The 19,624-nt window shown below is 38.8% G+C and overlaps 1 protein-coding gene and 1 non-coding gene across 2 annotated transcripts; one reads left to right on the top strand and one right to left on the bottom strand.

The window, feature by feature from the left end:
• The first annotated feature begins 1,457 nt into the window (after positions 1-1,457).
• On the top strand, positions 1,458-15,388 carry LOC141642566 (starch synthase 3, chloroplastic/amyloplastic). The gene is made up of 16 exons (XM_074451406.1): positions 1,458-1,820; positions 2,697-2,760; positions 2,861-4,150; positions 4,868-5,082; positions 6,369-6,639; positions 7,215-7,390; positions 9,913-10,020; positions 10,179-10,288; positions 10,941-11,046; positions 11,626-11,796; positions 12,111-12,239; positions 13,615-13,797; positions 14,079-14,210; positions 14,307-14,418; positions 14,599-14,722; positions 14,996-15,388. The coding sequence occupies exons 1-16, from the start codon at positions 1,707-1,709 to the stop codon at positions 15,126-15,128; spliced, it is 3,438 nt and encodes a 1,145-aa protein (XP_074307507.1). The 5' UTR covers positions 1,458-1,706; the 3' UTR covers positions 15,129-15,388.
• Positions 15,389-15,495: 107 nt separating this feature from the next.
• TRNAI-AAU (transfer RNA isoleucine (anticodon AAU)) lies at positions 15,496-15,569 on the bottom strand. The gene has a single exon. It is a non-coding gene; the product is annotated as a tRNA-Ile (tRNA).
• Positions 15,570-19,624: the final 4,055 nt, after the last annotated feature.

The raw sequence follows: 19,624 nt of genomic DNA, 5'->3' as shown, positions 1-19,624 counted from the left end.
GATAACCGCGAACCGAACCGTTTCACAAAAAAGTAAGCAAAAAATTAAAATATTATATAAAAAACTGTTCTTCGTTTAATTATTTTAGTGTATCCAAATTTAAAATTTCTTAAATTGATTAATGCTAAAGTTTAGCTTATTAACTTTATTATTGGGTATAATATATAATGAAAATTTAATTAAACTATTAGAAAAAATTAACGAAAACTGAAAAAAATAATAATATAGAACGATTATCGGTTAACCGATAACCGAACCGCTAATAACCGTTTAAAGTGGTTAACCGAACCGTTTATAACTGTTTCTAACGGTGCGGTTTAGGTTCAGAGTTTTGCCGAACCGAACCGTGTGCGAACCGAATTAAATTAGTGGTTCGGTGAACCGAACCGCGAATGAACACCCCTATCTGCAACTAGGGCTGAGCAAAATAAACCGAACCGATTTTTTAAACCGAAACCGAACCGATAACCGAATTAAGAAACCCGATAATTCGGTTTTTTTCCGGTTCGGTGCCCGAACCGGTTTTTTTTTTGGGAAATCCGGTTCGGTTTGGTCCTAAAAAAGCAAAACGGACAGGTTTTAAACGGTTTAGTTTTTTTCCGGAAAAAAACAATAAAAAAATGACATAAAATAAACAAAGACGTATGATTTGGTTGAATTAATGGGGATGCATGATGGTTTAGGTAGGAATTTAAGAGTTAGGATGGAGAGGTGTGTTGAAAAGCGTCAATTTGGGAGTAAAAAAAGTTAAAACCGGTTTATAAATTCGGATTCGGATAACCGGTTTTCGGATCCGGTTTTTAAGTTACTAAAAAACCGGTTATCCGGTTTAAAACCGGGGCGGTTTCGGTTTGGTAAAAACCTGTTTTTGAAAACCGGTAACCGAACCGGTTTTCAAATCCGGTTCGGTTAACCGGTTTTGCTCACCCCTATCTGCAACCACATTAGCCTTCCCTTCATAGTATACTCCCTCCCATCCAAACAAAAGGTAACATGGGAGGGAGCACAAGTTTTAAGAAAATAGAGAAAAAGTAAGGGTAGTATTGGAATTAAAGTAGGACCACTTGTAGCTTAATTAAAGGAGAGCCACAAATATGATGGCATTTTCTGTAAATAATAAGGGTGTATGAGGGGTCTTTAGTCATGTTTTTTACCAAATAAGGAATGGGTAGTTTGGTTTGGATGGTCCGAATAAGGTAAGTGTTACCTTTGGTTTGGATGAGAGGGAGTATAATATTCATGTCATAATCCCCAATCAGCTCCATCCACCTCCTGTGTCTCATGTTCAACTCATTTATCCTTAAATAACTTGATAATAACCGACTCAAAATTGATCCAAATCTAAATGAACCCAAGTTACCCAACACAAAATATGGTAGGTATCTCATGAATCCTTGTGATATTTTATCATATGGCTCAAAATGATTAGAGTGATATTTCCAATTCCACGGGCTACTATAGCCAATTTGGTTCGGACTGTGTTGTCTACATGTGTTATCTGTAATAAACAATGACCAATTGAAAATCCCAAAAAATATGATCACGGAATTTAATAATTAGTTTAGTTGCTGCTGCTGATTTAGTTATCCAATGCCAAATTGCACACACTCTCACAGTCACAGACCCAGTACTGCAGGATGTTGGGATTGTGTGTATTGAATTAACAAATTTCCAAACTTCTTTGGGAAGAGAGAGATATTGCAACCATGGAAATTTCTTTGCAATCTCAAACACCCTTTTTATCTAGAGAAACTACCCCTCTCAAATTTAGGCCATTTTCTGGTTTATTGTCTTATAAACCTTGTACTAGATCTTCTCAAGTAATTTCCTCTCCTTTTTTATTCTTTGTGACGGGTATTTTAATACAAGTTACATAAATGTTATATATACAAGTTCATTAGATTTGTTGTTAATGGAGTATATGTTTGAGTGATTGCTCAAGTTGATGTCTTTCTTGCATTGGTGCCTTTTGTTTGTTATATCAACTCAGTTGTGTTGTACTCATGCTTTTATACTCTCTCCATTCTTATCAATTTATCTTTGTCCCAATCAATTGTTTACCGTTTTTATTCTTTGTGACGGGTATTGTAAGGGAAGGCAGACAAATGGTTAGGACGGAGGAAGTACTATAATCCCATTGTGTTGTGTTCATGCTGTGGAATTTGGACTACCCACTTGCTTAATTTTAGTTGTTCTGTGATTTGATGTGTAGTTGATATACATGTACGAGTTTGCCCAAGTTGATGTCTTTCTCGCATTAGTGCATTTTGTTTGTTATCAATTCAATTGTGTTGTCCTTGTGCTTTGGAGTATGAACTTGGACAAGTTATAGTTGTTGATTTGAGTGACTGTGTGCATTAGCAGTTTAATTGTGGTATTTCTTGTTGCAATTTGATGTTGTGTAGGTGCCTTTGTGCTATTTCAGTTTGATTTAGAGTTTAGACTACTAGTCCATTTGATGTACTGCAAGTTTGAAATTTACCTTGAGTTATTATCTTGGGATTGATCCAAAGTTGAGGTCTTTTTTAATGGTTTCTGACTCTGGTATTGGTGTTAATTATACCAGTTTGCACTTTTTACAAAGTTTTGGCTATACAAAAGTAGGACTTTCTGTGCCTTATGATGAGGTCCTTGCTATAATTATACGGGCATATGTTATCATTAGCATTAATCTATTCACTCGTTAAATGTTGCAGTCTTACTCTTGTCATCTCGAGTATTCGAATGATGGGGTTTTCCGTCCATTTTCTGCCGCTGGAGGTTGGTGCCTGCTCATTGTCTTCACTCGTTTTAATTATAGTTTGATCACCTTCTTTACATATGTCCTTACTAGTTCGTCTCTTTTTGCTTACATCATCAGACTTTTCACGAAAGAGATCGAGAAAATGGTCAACAGCCAGGTCAAAAGGCCCTTCTCCCAAAGGGTTTGTTCCAAAGGCACCAGTTGGAACCGGCTTACAGAAGAAAGATCAAAGAAATGACGAAGAAAGTAGTATTTCGATTAATCCACCTTCCGAACTTGGTAGTAGAGCATCTGATACTGGGACCATCTCGGCTGACAGAGAGGTATCAGTGGCCCAACAAGTAAATATAATCGAAGAACAAGGAGAAGATGCTAGTGGAACTAATGGAAATGTTGGAGAACCGTCCCCTACCAAGAAAGCAATATCACTTTCTAACAAAAAATCATTGAAGGAACTCGAAAGCATTAGAGGGTTCACAGAAGAAAGGAAAAGCATGCCCTCTAGTAGTGTAGCTAATGAGAAGGAAGTGGAAGTTTTATTACAAGATAGTTTTGCTTTGATGAAAGAGGGCTCTGAAGATGTTCAGAAACTTACTGAAACTTTACGGAAATTAGATTTAGAAAGGGAAGAACTAATGAGAAAACAAGTAATCCATCAATTGGCTCAGGTGAATTTCTCAAAAGGCAATAAGATATTCATCTATCCCGAGATAGTGAAGCCTGATGAAGAGATAGAAGTGTTCCTTAATCGAAGCATGTCTACCTTGAAAGATCAATCGGATGTGATAATTATGGGAGCATTTAACGATTGGCGGTGGAAATCATTCACCATAAAATTGGAAAAGGCTCACTTAAATGGTGATTGGTGGTCTTGTCGGATACATGTTCCAAAGGAAGCATACATAATAGATTTTGTATTCTTTGATGGGAAAGATGTATATGACAATAATGACAAGAAAGATTTTCACATAACCGTGGAAGGGGGCATGGACATGGCTACTTTTGAAGATTTCTTACTCGAGGAGAAACGCAGGGAGCTCGAGGAACTAGCAAGGGTACAAATTGAGAGGGAGAGACAAGCAGAGGAGCAGAAGCGAAGGGAGGAAGAGATAGCTGCTATGGAAGCTGATCGAGCACAGGCAAGGGAAGAAGTACAGCAAAGAAGAGAAAAGCTGACAGCTTTAATAAAATTTGCCATGTCGTTTAAGGAAAATGTGTGGTATTTTGAACCCCGTGATTTTCAAGATGGTGACTTGGTTCGTCTATTTTACAAAAAGAGCTCTGGTCCTCTTGCTGAAGCAAATGAGCTATGGGTTCACGGGGGTCATGATGGTTGGGTACAGGGGGTTTCAGTTGTTTCAAGGCTAGTGGAATCTGAGGGCGATGCTGATTGGTGGTATGCAGAAGGTACAGTGAATCAGTATTTCCTCTCTGTTAGTCAGGCAGTCTTGGCCGTGATTTTCTTGATTTATTCTATTTCCCCGCTTTCATTGTGATGCAATTTTTTTTTTTGCCATGGGTCCTACGGAAATAGCCTCTTTTTTTTGTTTAAGCTATCCCCTCCTCTTTCATATGCTTTTTGGAATTTTTGGGCATTTTCATGTGGTTCAATAACCATGTTACTAATAAGAAAAACAGTGCAAGGGATAACCCCATAACCCTGTACTGTTTAGAAGCGCCGGAGATATGGCCATGTTTAACACTAGAGTAAACTCACATCTCTTGCCTACCTTAGGACACCTTCTGCGACATCAACAATGATGTTCGTTCAGCTTGAGTCTCACGTAGATTTTATATTTATTCACGTTTCCACAAATGTCCTTAACTTGTTCCCTTGAGCTGTTTTGCTTTTATAGCCTTTGGCATTACAATTCTAATTTCACCCGACTTATTCACTCTTCAGTAATAAAAAATTAGAACTTCCTTCAACTTTGATACAACATGCTGAAGAAAATCAAGAAAAAATAGAAAAAGGTCCACATGCTATGAGGAGATAACTGTCCTGAGAAGCATTCTTGGACTCGAACTCATAAATTATTGGAATTTCAGAATCTTCATTTTTTGTGATTTGAAATGCTTCTTATGTGTATATATCTTGATGCAGTGGTGCTAATCTTTGTGTAGTTATTGTTCCCGATAAAGCAACTGTCTTGGACTGGGTTTTTGCTAATGGGCCACCGCAGAAAGCTTCCCTCTATGATAATAATAACTTCCTGGATTTTCATGCTATTGTACCCAAATCCGTACCTACCGAACTCTACTGGATTGAGGAAGAACAGCGGATATACCAGAGACTTCAACGGGAAAGGAGATTGAGAGAGGAGGCTGCACGTGTTAAGGTGACTTTACGGACTTTTTCATTGATATCCAACGTTTAACCCATATATGCTTGTTTGTTACGTGTCAGTGTGTCACAAGTACATGATACATCAGTGATCAGTCTTAACTCCTTGCTGCATATACCATCTGCATATGCTGGCATTATACCTTCTCTTCTCAATTACCTCTGCCTGACCACTTGTATCCCGAACAATATTATCGTATGATATGATGATGGTTGTATTGATAACAAGACAACTACTCTAAAGCCTAAAAGTAGGTACCTTCCAAAGCAAGCTACATAGCAATCAGCTGTTTTGTGTGGGGGACAGTGAAGGTAGGTGTAATGAGGAACACGTATTTCCACCCAGAAGCCATAGTAAAACACATTATAAAATTGCACCCCTTCGTCATTCTATTACTCCTCGCATATAGTTTAGGTATTCCATTTCACTCTGTTCAAGCCAATGGTTTATGTTTCTTTTTTAGGCATGTTTTGTGTGGGGGACAGTGAAGGTAGGTGTCTTTAATCTATCTGCAAGGACAGAGAGTGTACTACTTTATATAGTATGTCAGATTCAAATGTAAATATATATCCATAATTTGTCATCCTGAGAGAAGGCTCATTTTTTAAAAGACTTGTAGGCGTTTTCCATTTATAATGTCGCCACCCAAAGGCTTGCTACATTTTGGTTTTGGACTATGATGGAGTAAAGCAAAAAGGATCACTTAGTGCTGTACTTATTTTTATTGGTAACAATCATTCAATGCAATCCTTGAGCAATATTCATCATGGGTATTTGAAAACAGGGTAACTGTGTTATTAGCGCAGGGGTAAGACTGTGTATATCCGACCCCCCTTGCCCCGCCATTGACAAGATCCTAGACACTTGGATTAATGTTGTTGTTAGTACGACTTTGAATGCAAAAGTTGGACTGTAACATTTACCCGACCTGGAAAAAAAAGAGTCAAATCAACTACTTAGGAGTACACTTTGACATTGGTTTAATTTTGTTTTACTTGAGGTGGGTAAGAGCGGGAAAGAAAACAAGAAAGCTTTTATGGGTTCTATTTATTCCATCTTGTAATACAGCAAACTAGCCTATATCTGTCAATTTCACTGAGCCGTGATTCATGGCATAGACTTGCACACTTGTTTCTTATTCCCTTAGTTTTACTGGATTCCTTACGGCTCCCAAATTTCCCTCTATGTATTTTATAAAGTGTAATAAAATGAGTGAAATGGAGAGAGTATATGGTTGCTGTATAGAACATATCTTGACATCATATTGATTTCATTTTCAGGCTGAAAAAACAGCTCGAATAAAAGCTGACACTAAAGAGCGTACACTGAAGACGTTTTTGCTGTCTCAAAGGCACATTGTTTACACCGAACCTGTGGATATTAAAGCTGGACAAGATGTTACAGTATATTACAACCCCTGTAACACGGTTCTGAATGGGAAACCGGAAGTTTGGTTTAGAGGTTCTTTTAACCGCTGGACCCACCGCAGAGGTCCATTGTCTCCTCAGAAAATGTTGCCTGCCGAGAATGGCTCTCATGTCAAGACAAATGGTTAGCCTGACTCTCCTGCTAGTTTTAGAACAATATACCTGATTGCATTTGGTCAACTGCTTTGCTTCATTTCTGACTTCGACTCTTCCTTGCTTTTACCTTGGATTTTCGAGTATATTTGCAAATTGCTATATGATGCACTTAGTAGCTCGTGGTTTTATCCGTACTTTGCTTCTTAGATTTTGCTGAAAAAGGTAGTTTTTTGTCAGCATGAGTTAATTCTTGATTTGGTTCACTTAATAGCATGTTGCTTTTTCCAAAAGAATTACAACCAGTATATTCAGGGTTGGTCTCGTAATGCTAGCATCGTTGTTCTTGGCATGCCAGTGTTTGTATGTGGTGATTCATAAATCCCTGTTTGCTTATTTTGCTTTGTGATATTGATGAAGGCGAGGATGAGTGATGAGTGATAGCTGTTTAATCAAGAGAAGACTGCTACGAGCTACATGTGCCTTTCAAAGCTTTTGCTTGCGATTTTGTTAAATAGTCATACATGCCACTTACAGAACTCTAAAATTGTTTATAAAACTACCACAATACCTTTCCTTGTTTCTGATGTAAAAATATTGGTGCAGTTAAAGTGCCATTGGATGCATACATGATGGATTTTGTTTTCTCTGAGAAGGAAGACGGTGGAATATTTGACAACAAAAATGGAATGGATTACCATATACCTGTCTTTGGTGGTGTAACCAAAGAGCCACCAATGCACATTGTACATATTGCAGTAGAAATGGCTCCTATAGCAAAGGTAACATTTTCTCGGAGGTTTTTTCGAGTCCTGGCTGCATTAATGGTTTCTGTTTGATTGTTGCTTCTTATCGCTGACATGTTAAAGGTGTCAAGTCATGCTGAATCTACTGTCATGCTTTAATCTAAATGAAAAAATTACTAATGACTTTCCTGGCAGAATATAACTTGAGACAAGAACGGTACTAATGATTTTCACTACACTGCAATACAGCGAAATGATTAACGAGATACTTTTCCTGGGTAATTAGAAATAAGACTTCGTTAGGTTTCAGAAGCATTGGTATTGCATCAACAAAGAGAAATTTCTTTAGTGGGCAGTCTCGGTATGGTCTGCGTTATTTTCATTGCTTTGCTTTGATTCTTATTTCTCTGTATGCCAAAAGCTATACATAAATATTCGGGGAAGTGGCAAATAAACCCCTTACGTTTGGCACTATGTGCAAATTAACCCCAAGTCTTTCAATTAGTGCAATTTAGCCCCATTAGTTATGCTTGATGTGCAATTAAACCCAATTGTATATACTCCGGTAAATTTCTTGCCGGAAAAAATAAAATGGCACCGGAAACATGAATAGGATTAATCAAATAATAAAAAAAAAGGAAAACACATGATTTTAGGGACTTACCACTGCCATTGCCGTTTTTTTCTTTTCCTCTCAGAATCTTACCAATTAATGAATCACCATCTTTCACTATTTTTTTTTGTTTTAGTCAAAAAGTCTCATTCCTATATGTCATTCATTATTTAGTAATAAAAAGTCTATCAAGTACCAAGTATCCACCAGAAACTGAAAAATAAAATCGGGGAAAATTCAGGTACATATTTTATAGTAATCTATTACAGTCTTGCTTTAAGTTAATTTTAATTACGGAGTATTATTTTCGTAATACATGGCTGTTAATCTAATAATGATGGAAGATAATGACTTAGGAGATAAAAATAAAAAATACAGTAAGAAATAAGAAATGATGGAGGAGATAAACTAGATTCAGTATTTTCCTCTTCTTTTTTTAATTATTTGATTAGTCCTATTTATGTTTCCGGTGTCATTTTATTTTTTCCAGCAAGAAATTTACCGGAGTATATACAATTGGGTTTAATTGCACATCAAGCATAACTAATGGGGCTAGATTGCACTAATAGAAAGACTTGGGGCTAATTTGCACATAGTGTCAAACGTATGGGGCTTATTTGCCACTTCCCCGAATAAATACTCTCAATGAAGATTTATAACTCCCCTGATATTTTTCTTCATTTAAAGATTGGGAAGAGGGAAATTTTTTTTAATATATTTTCCTGACTCGTCAAGCGCCTTCTATGGCCTTGGTCCCAAAACAATTTGAGATCGGCTAACATGAATCATTATTTGAAACTGTTTAGGCATGATTTCAACAATAAAAGAGGTACGATAAAAACAAAAGTAAATGAAATAAAACAAAGATAAAGAAACAATTACTTTGAAAAGAAAAAAAAATGTTAAAAATGAAAAAAAAAAAAACCTATTTCAAGTAGCAAAAAAGTTTGGAAAATAACAAAAATAATACAGCTTGAAAAATAATGATGTTTTAAATTAAAAGAAATTAGAGCAAAAATCCAAAATTTAAATTACATCTTCCTCATGAATTCTTTTCTCCATAATGCCTGCTCCACTGCTATATTTTATCTAATCCCCATCCAATTCATAGCTTTTTCAATCACGTAGTCCATGTTTATTTCGGTCTTCTCTTTACCTTGACAATCTTACCATTTCCCCATATTCCAAGCCTTCTAACGGGGGACTCATGTGGTCTCCGCTTCACATGGCCAAACTACCTTAGATTTTCCCTCATATTTCCTGGCAGCACATCCAGCGGAGCATACGCATTTGCTACACTAGTCTTTTGAATGTGTCCCTGTTTTACCGGCCAACACTCTCTACCATAGAAGAGTAGAAGTATACGTGTGCAGGCTTGATTGACGTGCTATAGAACTTACCCGATCACCGATAAGGTATACTCTGATCACATAAATCTACGACACCGTTCAACTTCAACCAACCTGCTTTGATTCTGTGTCACATCTCCATCCAATTCTCCATTATTTTGGATAATAGTTCCCAACTACAAAGTCGGCCGGAACTGTGAACTGTCTCCCCATTCACTCATTTGGAATGATCGCTCATCCCTTCTTATCTCCATTTAATTCTTCTTTCTATTTAGTGTAACGCCACAGGATTCTAACATGCGTCTCTAGAGGTCAAGCTTCCTTTCAACTCCATCCTTTTGTCTCGTCAATCAGCACAATATCATCCGTGTACAACATGCACCTTGGAACCTCATCTTAAATTGACATTTTCAGTTCATACATATTAATTGCAAAAAGATAAAGACTAAGAACGGGGCCTTGGTGCACTCCAATTGTGAAAGGGAACTCTTCTGTCTTCCCAAGATTAGTCGATATATTTGTAATGTCTTACTCATACCTGCTCTTTATGAGGTTGTTTTTGGACTTACCATTTATCTATTTTTAATTTGCTATAGGTGGGTGGCCTCGGAGATGTTGTAACTAGCTTATCTCGCGCTATTCAGGAGCTAAACCATCACGTTTATGTAGTTCTTCCCAAGTACGACTGCTTGAACCTTAATCAAGTAAGCCACAATTTCCAATTTTTTTCAACTAATGCTTGTGAATATTATGAGTTAGATTAGCTCATATACGCAAGACTTAATAGCTGTTACTTAATTTAACTTAAGCAGTATAGATGTATGTATATGAAATTTTGAATTATTATGCGGTATTTGTATAGGTCAAGGACTTCCATTACCAAAGGAGCTTTCCATGGAGTGGCATCGAGATAAAAGTGTGGTCTGGGAAGGTTGAAGGCCTTAATGTCTACTTTTTGGACCCTCAAAATGGGTAATCACTATCTTGCTCCCTCAAATTGTTTTCAGCCTAATCATCACATTGGAAATCACTGAATTGGTGCTTGGTTTTCCTTCCTTTTCACTCTTGCGGAAGTTTTATCTCTTAGGACGCTGAATTGTTAAAATACTTGGGAATTCCATCACAGCAGTCCATTACCTGGCTTAACTTCTATTGTTTCTGGTCCACAGTGTTTTCTTTCATGTATAAGTCTATATGAGTTTATCTTGATGAACATTGGGAAATCTCATATTCATGTCTCATCAGTTATTTATTAGAAAAATATGAATTCTGGTTTCTAGATATATAATGATATACTTGTCATACCTGTAAAGACTACTTATTCATCTTAATGATGTAGGAATATCTCGTTACTGTATCTCCATTATTGGTAATTCAGGATAAATGTTGCAATCTTTTCTTTTTGAGGGATAAATGTTGCAATCGTACAATCTAGCATGACATACTGGCATCACTTTATCTTTATGTAAGCTTTGTTTGCTTCTTTTATCCAAACTCATCACTATTAAACTCCTCACCGAGTGTCTGCTGTCTATTATTTGTTCCTACGCCTGTTTTGGTCATTACTGTATAAATTCTGTAGTATTAAAGTTTGATTGGTATCCTTCGTGCTGCTTCTTGGCAGACTCTTCCGGACTAATTCCGTCTACATAGGTGGAAATGATGGTGAAAGATTCGGCTTTTTTTGCCACGCAGCCCTTGAATTTCTTCTTCAAAGTGGATTCCATCCGGTAAGTCTGACTTACTAAATGTTCAATTCTATTTCTTGGAACTGTAAGTAGTCTATTATGATCATGGTGCTAAGTCTTGGTTTGAGACTTAGGATCTTGGTACCAATCAACTGTGTCGTTTATGTGGCCAAATACAGCCTAAAAAACTTTATAAGTCGGACATGATGTAATGTTGCAGTCCAGGTTTGATACCATGATGATGGGATTATGGTCGTTATGGGATTATGGCTTACAAGGTTTTGCATCCTAGTAGCAGCCTTTAAAAGTACTTAGGCCATAACATTGCTTCAACATTACCTTAATATTCTGGACCACAACTTCTGTGATTCAACATAACCTTAATGTTCTGAGTATACCTTCTGTTAGACATGCTGTTACTAAGAGATATAGGGACATGTTTTGCTGAAATTCTTCGTCATTATTTTGAGAAAAGACGATCTTTTTTCCCTTTTCTTAAAAATAAAAATTTGTCTATGAAGTACGTCTCATTCTCAAGTTTGGCAAAAATTTGTTATACGTCCTCTAATTTTATGTTCCTGTCATCTTAATTTCTCATTTGAAGTTGACACTACTGTTCAGGACATAATTCATTGCCATGATTGGTCAAGTGCTCCGGTGGCGTGGTTGTACAAAGAGCATTATGGACAGTATGGTCTAACTAATGCCCGCGTTGTCTTCACTATTCATAATCTTGAGTTTGGAGCACCACTTATTGGACGAGCGATGGCATACGCAGATAAGGCTACAACTGTGAGTAATATATTGATTAAACACTTGACATGAACTACGGTCTACGGCCTATGGGTGCCTACGTTATAGTCTATACCCACGGGTGGATCTAATCTACTGACTTTACGTATTTTTATCCTTTCAAGCAACAAATGTCTTATGTCAAAGTATTAAATCACCTTTAATAAACCAGTGTCCGAGCTAACCGGAAAAACTAAAACAAGAGATGTAAGCCATCAAAAATGATCTTCTGAAGATTCTGATTGAATGTTATGTTATGGTTCATGTGACTGTTGATGATTCTTTTGTTTATTTCTTTTGTGTATTGCCGCCAGGTTTCTAATACCTATTCGAAGGAGGTTGCTGGAAACTCCGTAATTGCTCCTCATCTTTACAAATTTCACGGTATATTGAATGGGATTGATCCTGATATATGGGATCCATACAATGATAAATTCATTCCGGTGAGTGGTTTGTTCTCAGTTTCGCTTAGAAGAAAGTTAAACTTGAGTGCGGTTTAATACTCTTTATTGTATTTTTTTTCATTTCTCCTTTCTCTAGATTTGGTGCTCTTGATTGATGTGTTAGCGGATTTTAAATTTTCTCAAGGTTTACTTTAAATATCAGCTGACAACTTTTACAAAATGGCTAAAAAGTATCTCCCATGTATTTTCTGTCATTATTTCAATGTATTCTACGCATATTTTTAGACTTTCTATGTCCATGGTTGACATCTTTGAATGGGTGATCATTTTGGTGCACTGTTTCACGTAGGGCTGAGAATCGGTCCAAGACCGAACCGAAGACCGAAAATAAAAAATTAGTGGACCGAAGACCGGACCTAAAACTTTCGGTCTTGGACCGAAATAAACCCGAAATATATGGTCCGGTCCGGTCTTGGAGCGAAATGGACCTAAAATTAGTTTTTTCACGATTTCGTATACGATAATTATATTTTAATTCTGCTAAATAAAATGCATTTAAATTATTAGACGAGTCTTTTTATGAAAATCATTGACAATACTAATTTATAATGTCTTTTGAAGATATAATATTAATTTGATTCATAATATTTTATGTTGCGTCATTAAAAGCATGAAATTTGGTCCACTCGGTCCGGACCTAAATTAACCGGTTTTGGACCGGACCGGACCAAAGACCAAACCTTGAAAAAATGAGGACCGAGGACCGGACCAAAATAATTCGGTCCGGGTTTGGTCCTGACCAAATGGTCGGGTGCGGTCCATTTTTCCGGTCCGGACCTAAATTTGCTCACCCCTAGTTTTTCACGAGGGATACTTCAAATTGGGATTATATGGCTGTAGCCTGTAGGTATGAGACTATGAGAGAACCCCATACCTATCCGTTCATATGAGTTTCTAAGTCCTATACCTTCCAATTGATCGTAACTTTTTACCATGCTATGCACCCATGTGTCCTTCCCACTACCTTTGCACCAGAACCTTCTAGCCCTGACTAAACCCTTTAACACAGGCATCAATAGAGGACGGATTTGCTAGATTTTTATAGCCATGGTCCATGGATGAACACTGCAAAACGGCCAAGGGCGCAGTAGGGTGGTCCTTAGATCGGATACCTTTGATATAGGTAATAAGAGAACCCATTCCCAAACATAGCTCAAAAGGCGGAAGAGCTAATTTCTATAAGAACTTTACAACAATCCTCCAATATGATATGTCCGATGGCATACCCAAGCTCCATAACTTGCAATGGACCGTAACAATGATGCATTGTAAATTTTTCTTCCTTGTCGATTGTCAATATGGAGTCAGAAATTGGCCTGATTGTGACATAACGCTACCTTGTGTGTAATGTCAGGTACCTTATACATCAGAAAATGTTGTTGAAGGAAAAAGAGCAGCCAAAGAAGCCTTACAACAAAAGCTTAGCTTAAAGAAAGGTGATTTCCCTGTAATGGGGATAATTACACGCTTAACGCATCAGAAAGGAATTCATCTGATCAAGCATGCCATTTGGCGTACTATAGAGCGTGGTGGACAGGTAATTTACTCCTCGTTTTCTTCAGTTTTGTGCAGCAGCAGTCCCAAAATAAAATTGTTTATGGTGTCCTATTGAAGAATTATATGGTCATTATTATATAAAAATTCTATATTTATGCAACACTAAAATTTAGCAGAACGCGCAAACAAAAGATCGTTCTAATTTCTAAAGTGTCCTGGGACCCTGGAGCCGTGTCCATGTACATGGATTTGATTGTGGTTACTTGTGTTGCCATTGTGCTTGGTTAATGGCAGCTAACTTTAACTATTGTGATTGTGTAGGTTGTATTGCTGGGTTCTGCCCCAGATCCGCGTATTCAACAAGAGTTTGTGGACCTTGGCAACATATTGCATAATATGCATAATGACCGTGCTCGCCTTTGTTTGACTTATGATGAGCCCCTCTCACACTTGGTAATTTTAGATCAACTACTATTTTTTTGACAATGGATTTAGGAAATTATCTTTTGTCCTTGAAAACTGAGCATTGTTATTGTAATGTTGTTGTAGATATATGCTGGAGCTGATTTTATTCTTGTCCCCTCAATATTTGAACCTTGTGGCCTTACACAACTTGTCGCCATGAGATATGGTTCGATACCAGTCGTCCGTAAAACTGGAGGTATGTTGGGAGTCTCACAAATGGTTGTTAAAAAATGAGTAATGGATGAATACACTTGTTTTCTAATTAACGATGTTATTGAGGAGAGATATTCATCGAGGCGCTTCTGTTTCAGTTGTTTTGTGCCAACCAATATGCATAATTATGCTTTAAGCTCTCTGCGTCCTTATGTGATCACAGGCCTGTACGATACCGTATTTGATGTGGACCATGACATAGAGAGAGCAAAAGCACAAGGTCTGGAACCAAATGGCTTCAATTTTGAAGGGGCTGATCAAGCTGGCGTGGATTATGCTGTCAATAGGTAATTTAACTGCAAATTTTCTAATTATAAATCCAACAGTCACGCCTTTTAACCTGAAATCTCACTCTTTAACCTTGAACTTCATCATTTGGGCTGTCTATAGCTGAGACAGTTATAGTCATCTGGTCTCGTAGGCAAGTTTATCATGTTTTGTATGGTAAACGGAATATCTTTCCCAACCATATAAAATTTGTAGCATTTTCGTTTGATTTTAGTGTTTTCACGACTTCACGTTGCACTTTCTTCAAGCAACTACATCCAATATTTTTTCAGGGCTATGACATCTTGGTATGACGCAAAGGAATGGTTTGATTCGTTGCGAAAGCATGTAATGGAACAAGACTGGTCTTGGAATCGACCAGCACTCGAGTATATGGAACTCTATCATGCAGCGCGCAAGTATTGATGGCTTTTCAGGGTGGAACGTGATGCATAAACAAGGCCTTGGCTTTTTTGCAGATTGTACATATTTGTTCAGCAACGATTAGCTGATAAGTTTTGGGAATTAGAAAGTTGTACCATATAGTTTCAATAATTTGAAGTAGCCTACTGGTAGAGACTACAATCTTTAGTATAGCATAAAGAAACAGCTCAACGTTAGCGCTATTGTAGTGAATCTAGTGATTATAACATAAATAAAATCATGTCATTTACATTTGTTGATTACTCTGAAAAGCAGAGAACTATAAGCAACTACTGCTTGATAGTAGAGACTATTACATGTGGATGATCATTCTTAAACTGCAGTTAGAAAAGTATATCATTAAAAAAAATGGCCTATGCAGGTCTCGAACCTGCGACCTTCGCGTTATTAGCACGACGCTCTAACCAACTGAGCTAATAGGCCAAGATGGTAAATTGACAACGTTTAGATTATTTGTTCCCACAAAACAGGGGATTGCCAGGGAATCAGATCCTGAGTACAAGTTTTTAATTAAAATTTCAAAGAAATGGAGAATTCCAAACTGACTCAAATTTTGTATTAATTAGTGGGTAATTTGATGGATATTGAATAATGATACAATGTAATTACTAAGTTTCAAGAGCGTCTAAGACCATGTTCAATCATGAGCGCAGGAACCAAGCCTTCGTTTTTTATCAAAAAAATTTACAAAGTTTTATTGACGAAATACAAATTAAAGCTTAAAGTATAGTATACTTGTACAATTATATTTGGAGCCTCATTTTTTTTTTCGGAGCAAAAAGCCTCAATTTATTTTAAGACGTCCTTGTTAAGTTCAAGTAAAACAATCCCATAAAATATTAATAATATAGATCTCACCCCCGATTTAAACCATTGTCATTAGTTTACCTACCATGCATCATAGACCTGCATACCCTTCATGTCTATTCACCAAAAATATTGAGTTTCATTAGGGCAATAGTAACGGTTCAAAAATAAAAAGTGTCGTTCTTATACGGAACTCTTTGCTCATTGATTTCCGAACTAAGAAGTTCTTTATATGAAATCGATTCTAAAATAAAGAACCGGTTTTTTATATATAAGAAACTTTAACCATTAAGCGAGGAAAAACAGGAGTTTCATAAATTATAAGTGATAGATATGACACTGAAAAAACTAAAAAGTACCATTGCTATTTTACCCTTAAGAACTATCAAAATTGAATTATACTCTTAAAAAACCAAGATAAAAAATGTTGGGAAATTAGCGCCAATCTCCCACGCGCAACGGAAGCAATTAATCGACAAGTAAACCGTAAAAGTAAATAAATGTAAGCAATAATAAGATGAGACAGTATTTAGGGTCAAACCCAGGGCAAAACCTTTCAAATCGGAAGTAATCCACTAGCCAAATAGACTACAATTCACTATAATAATATAGTACCAGTACAATGTAACCGTTCCAAATTAATACCAATTCGAAACCCACAATAATATAAGATAACAACCTCTAGCCCTTCAGTACTGATGGGGCATATTCTGCACCGCTGACCAAGTCAACATATCGAGCAAGGTCAAAGATATCCACAGCAAGTCAACGACTTAGACAGCCTAGCCTATCGGCCTGTCTCTTGGGTCTCGGCCAGGCAACTAGCCAGCCGGGACACATATCCGCGTACTCATATCCAAAGCCCCTCGGCCGGCCTGCCATGGTTCCATCGGCCGAGGGTATAACGGTCTTTCCACCTGCTAGCCACTTGGCCACTTGGCCACTACGTGACAAAAGGTGAAAGCCTATAAATACTCCTCAATCCTCATTGAGGAGAGAATCCACAACTTAACCTAAATACACTATTCATCTGGTAATATCTTCCTTATCTCTCTACAATACATACTTAGCCAAGTAACACAACTTAATCCTTTAAGTTTACTGACTTGAGCGTCGGAGTGAGTACGTTTGGCACAAAGGCAAGCCCTCAGTTCGTTCATTGTTGCAGGAGAGGCCGAGAGAAACGATTAAGGCAAGAAGGATTCAACTCAAGACATCATTCTACAAGCCACGGGTGGTAACAATACTTGCTCTGGAATTACACCCGGAACAATTGGCGTCGTCTGTGGGGAGAGACACTAGAAGCTAGTCACATTCATTCCCAAAAACAAAAAAAAAAAAAAAAAAACAAAACCCACCCAAAAAGCTAAGAAGATGTCAAAACAGCAAGAGGTATTCGTAACTGATGAAACCGAATTCTACCAAGATGACACCATCCACAGATCTGGAATCGTGCAACCCTCCGCCGGTCAAGTAATTCAACCGGAGTACGGAATGCCAATAATACCAGATGCGCCGCTGCCCGCCAACCAGGTCACCATCATGGGACATGTGGTTGACGTGGCAAAACTGAAGATGCTCCTGGACCTAATTAGTAGTACGCCTGCTCACACTGTCACACCGACAAGAGCGGCGGAAACCGTCCAGGAGACCAGGGCCCAAAATGTGACTCCGAGAAACTTAAACGAAGCACTAGGAGAAGCTGACCCTGCGAAGACGCCGGGGGAGCCCAAAGTGGTCGTGGTGGACCTAAGTCCTTCCCGCACTCGTGGGAGGACAGCGTCGCCGCGACACGAACGAGGCCTACCCCAAAGGAGCCAGAGGAGTCCGACTCAGCAGAGTCGAAGAAGAAGCCCGAGTCGGAGAAGGAGTCCTTCCCGCTACGAGGAGACGAGCCGGACTAGGGATGTAAGGAGCCGATCGCCGCGTGCCGTTCGACACGTGGTCAGACAGCCCCTCAGCGACTACGTCCTAGAAATCCCGGTGCCAACTAAGCTAAAGTTGCCACCCATATCATACTCAGGAGAAGGCGACCCAACCGACCACGCTGAGGCTTTCAAGTCTCACATGTCGGTATGGGAACAACCTGATGAGGTCTGGTGCCGTGTCTTCCCAACGACCTTGCATGGGATGGCACAAAGTTGGTACAAAGGACTGCCCGACGGGTCGATATACGGGTATGGCGACCTGAGAGAAAGATTTTTGGCCCAATATTCCTGCAATAAGAGGAGGGCCGTCGAGACATCGGACCTCCTGACTATCAAGCAGGAGGGGGGCGAGACTCTCCGAAGCTACGTGAAGAGGTTCGACGCCAAGGTTCAGCAGATTCGGGATCTGAACAGCGAACTGGCCGCCTTCGCGCTGATGAAAGGTCTCCCAAGAGGGGACTTGAAAAACGAGCTCATCAAGTGCGGCGGCCAAAGACTAGACTCCGCCAGGAAGATGGCCGATCAATCCATTAAGGTGGAGGACTACCACAAGACCTGGGTAAGCCCCAGCGAGGCCGAACACTCAGAAAAGAAGAGCCGCCAGGAGGACGACCCGGATGGAAGACGCCGTGACAACAATGGGTCACGGTCCGACGAACGACGCCGTGACAATAATAGGTCACGGTCTGATAAATCTGCCAAGAAACAGGACTCGACGGGCGCCGGGTGGAGTTCGGGAACGTACCACCAGAGGCGGTATACTGATAAAACCCCTCTCGTCGTATCAGCCGCCGAGGTCTTCGCCCTGAGCAAAAACGAGGGCCAGAAGTGGGAAAGGCCCCCCAAGCCGAAGGGAGACGGTGACACGAGCCAGTACTGTGAGTACCACGGCCACACCGGTCACCTTACTGACAACTGCCGGCATCTGAAGAATGCCATTGAAGAGCTGGTCCGGAAGGGGAGCCTCGGCAAGTACGTTGCCAAATGCCAAAATACTGACGCCGGCAGTTCAGATAGGAAATCCGTCTTCGAACGGATAGGATTGATCCACGTTGTCATCGGGGGCAACGAGAACGGAGGGTCCGCTCATGGGTACAAACGGCACCTGAACGAGCTATATCAGACCATCAACTTTGTGCCCAACACATCGATCCCCGCTTCCAACATCCCCGATATGACTATTGGAAGAAAGGACTACGAGGGAGTCATCTCTCCTCACAGCGACCCACTTGTAGTCAATTTGGACATATCCAACCACCTGGTCAAGAGGTGCCTGATTGACGCGTTTTTATTATAAATCGTCATCGGTTATCGGCTATTAAAATATCAACTAATGACACGGGTTAGTTGAAGTATTAACACATGTCCGACAAAGACGATATTGTATAATTTATTCAATATACACTAATTAAATATAATCGTTTATATTTAATTTACGAATCAACTGTTTAATTCGCCTTAACCCATTTTATTTAATCCGTATTAAATATAATATCTCAACATCACATTTTGACTAATTACTAGTCAAATAACTCGGACTAACTGGTTAGTCAAAATTGGCATCTACATGATTGTATTTTCATACTGTCACGTCTCTCAAACGTATCCTATAGGTGTGACTTTTAGGGACCAGTTGATCACCGCCATCTGTATGACAATAACGTCAAACTTATCTAGCAAGCCAACCGTTATTGATAAACGTGGATCAACTGATAATAATACCAAAAGTATGCCCTTTGATCC

This window comes from Silene latifolia, chromosome 2, assembly GCF_048544455.1.
Source record: "Silene latifolia isolate original U9 population chromosome 2, ASM4854445v1, whole genome shotgun sequence".
NCBI lineage: Eukaryota > Viridiplantae > Streptophyta > Magnoliopsida > Caryophyllales > Caryophyllaceae > Silene > Silene latifolia.
The sequence above is the reverse complement of the archived record's forward strand: the minus strand, read 5'-3'. Positions and strand labels throughout refer to the sequence as shown.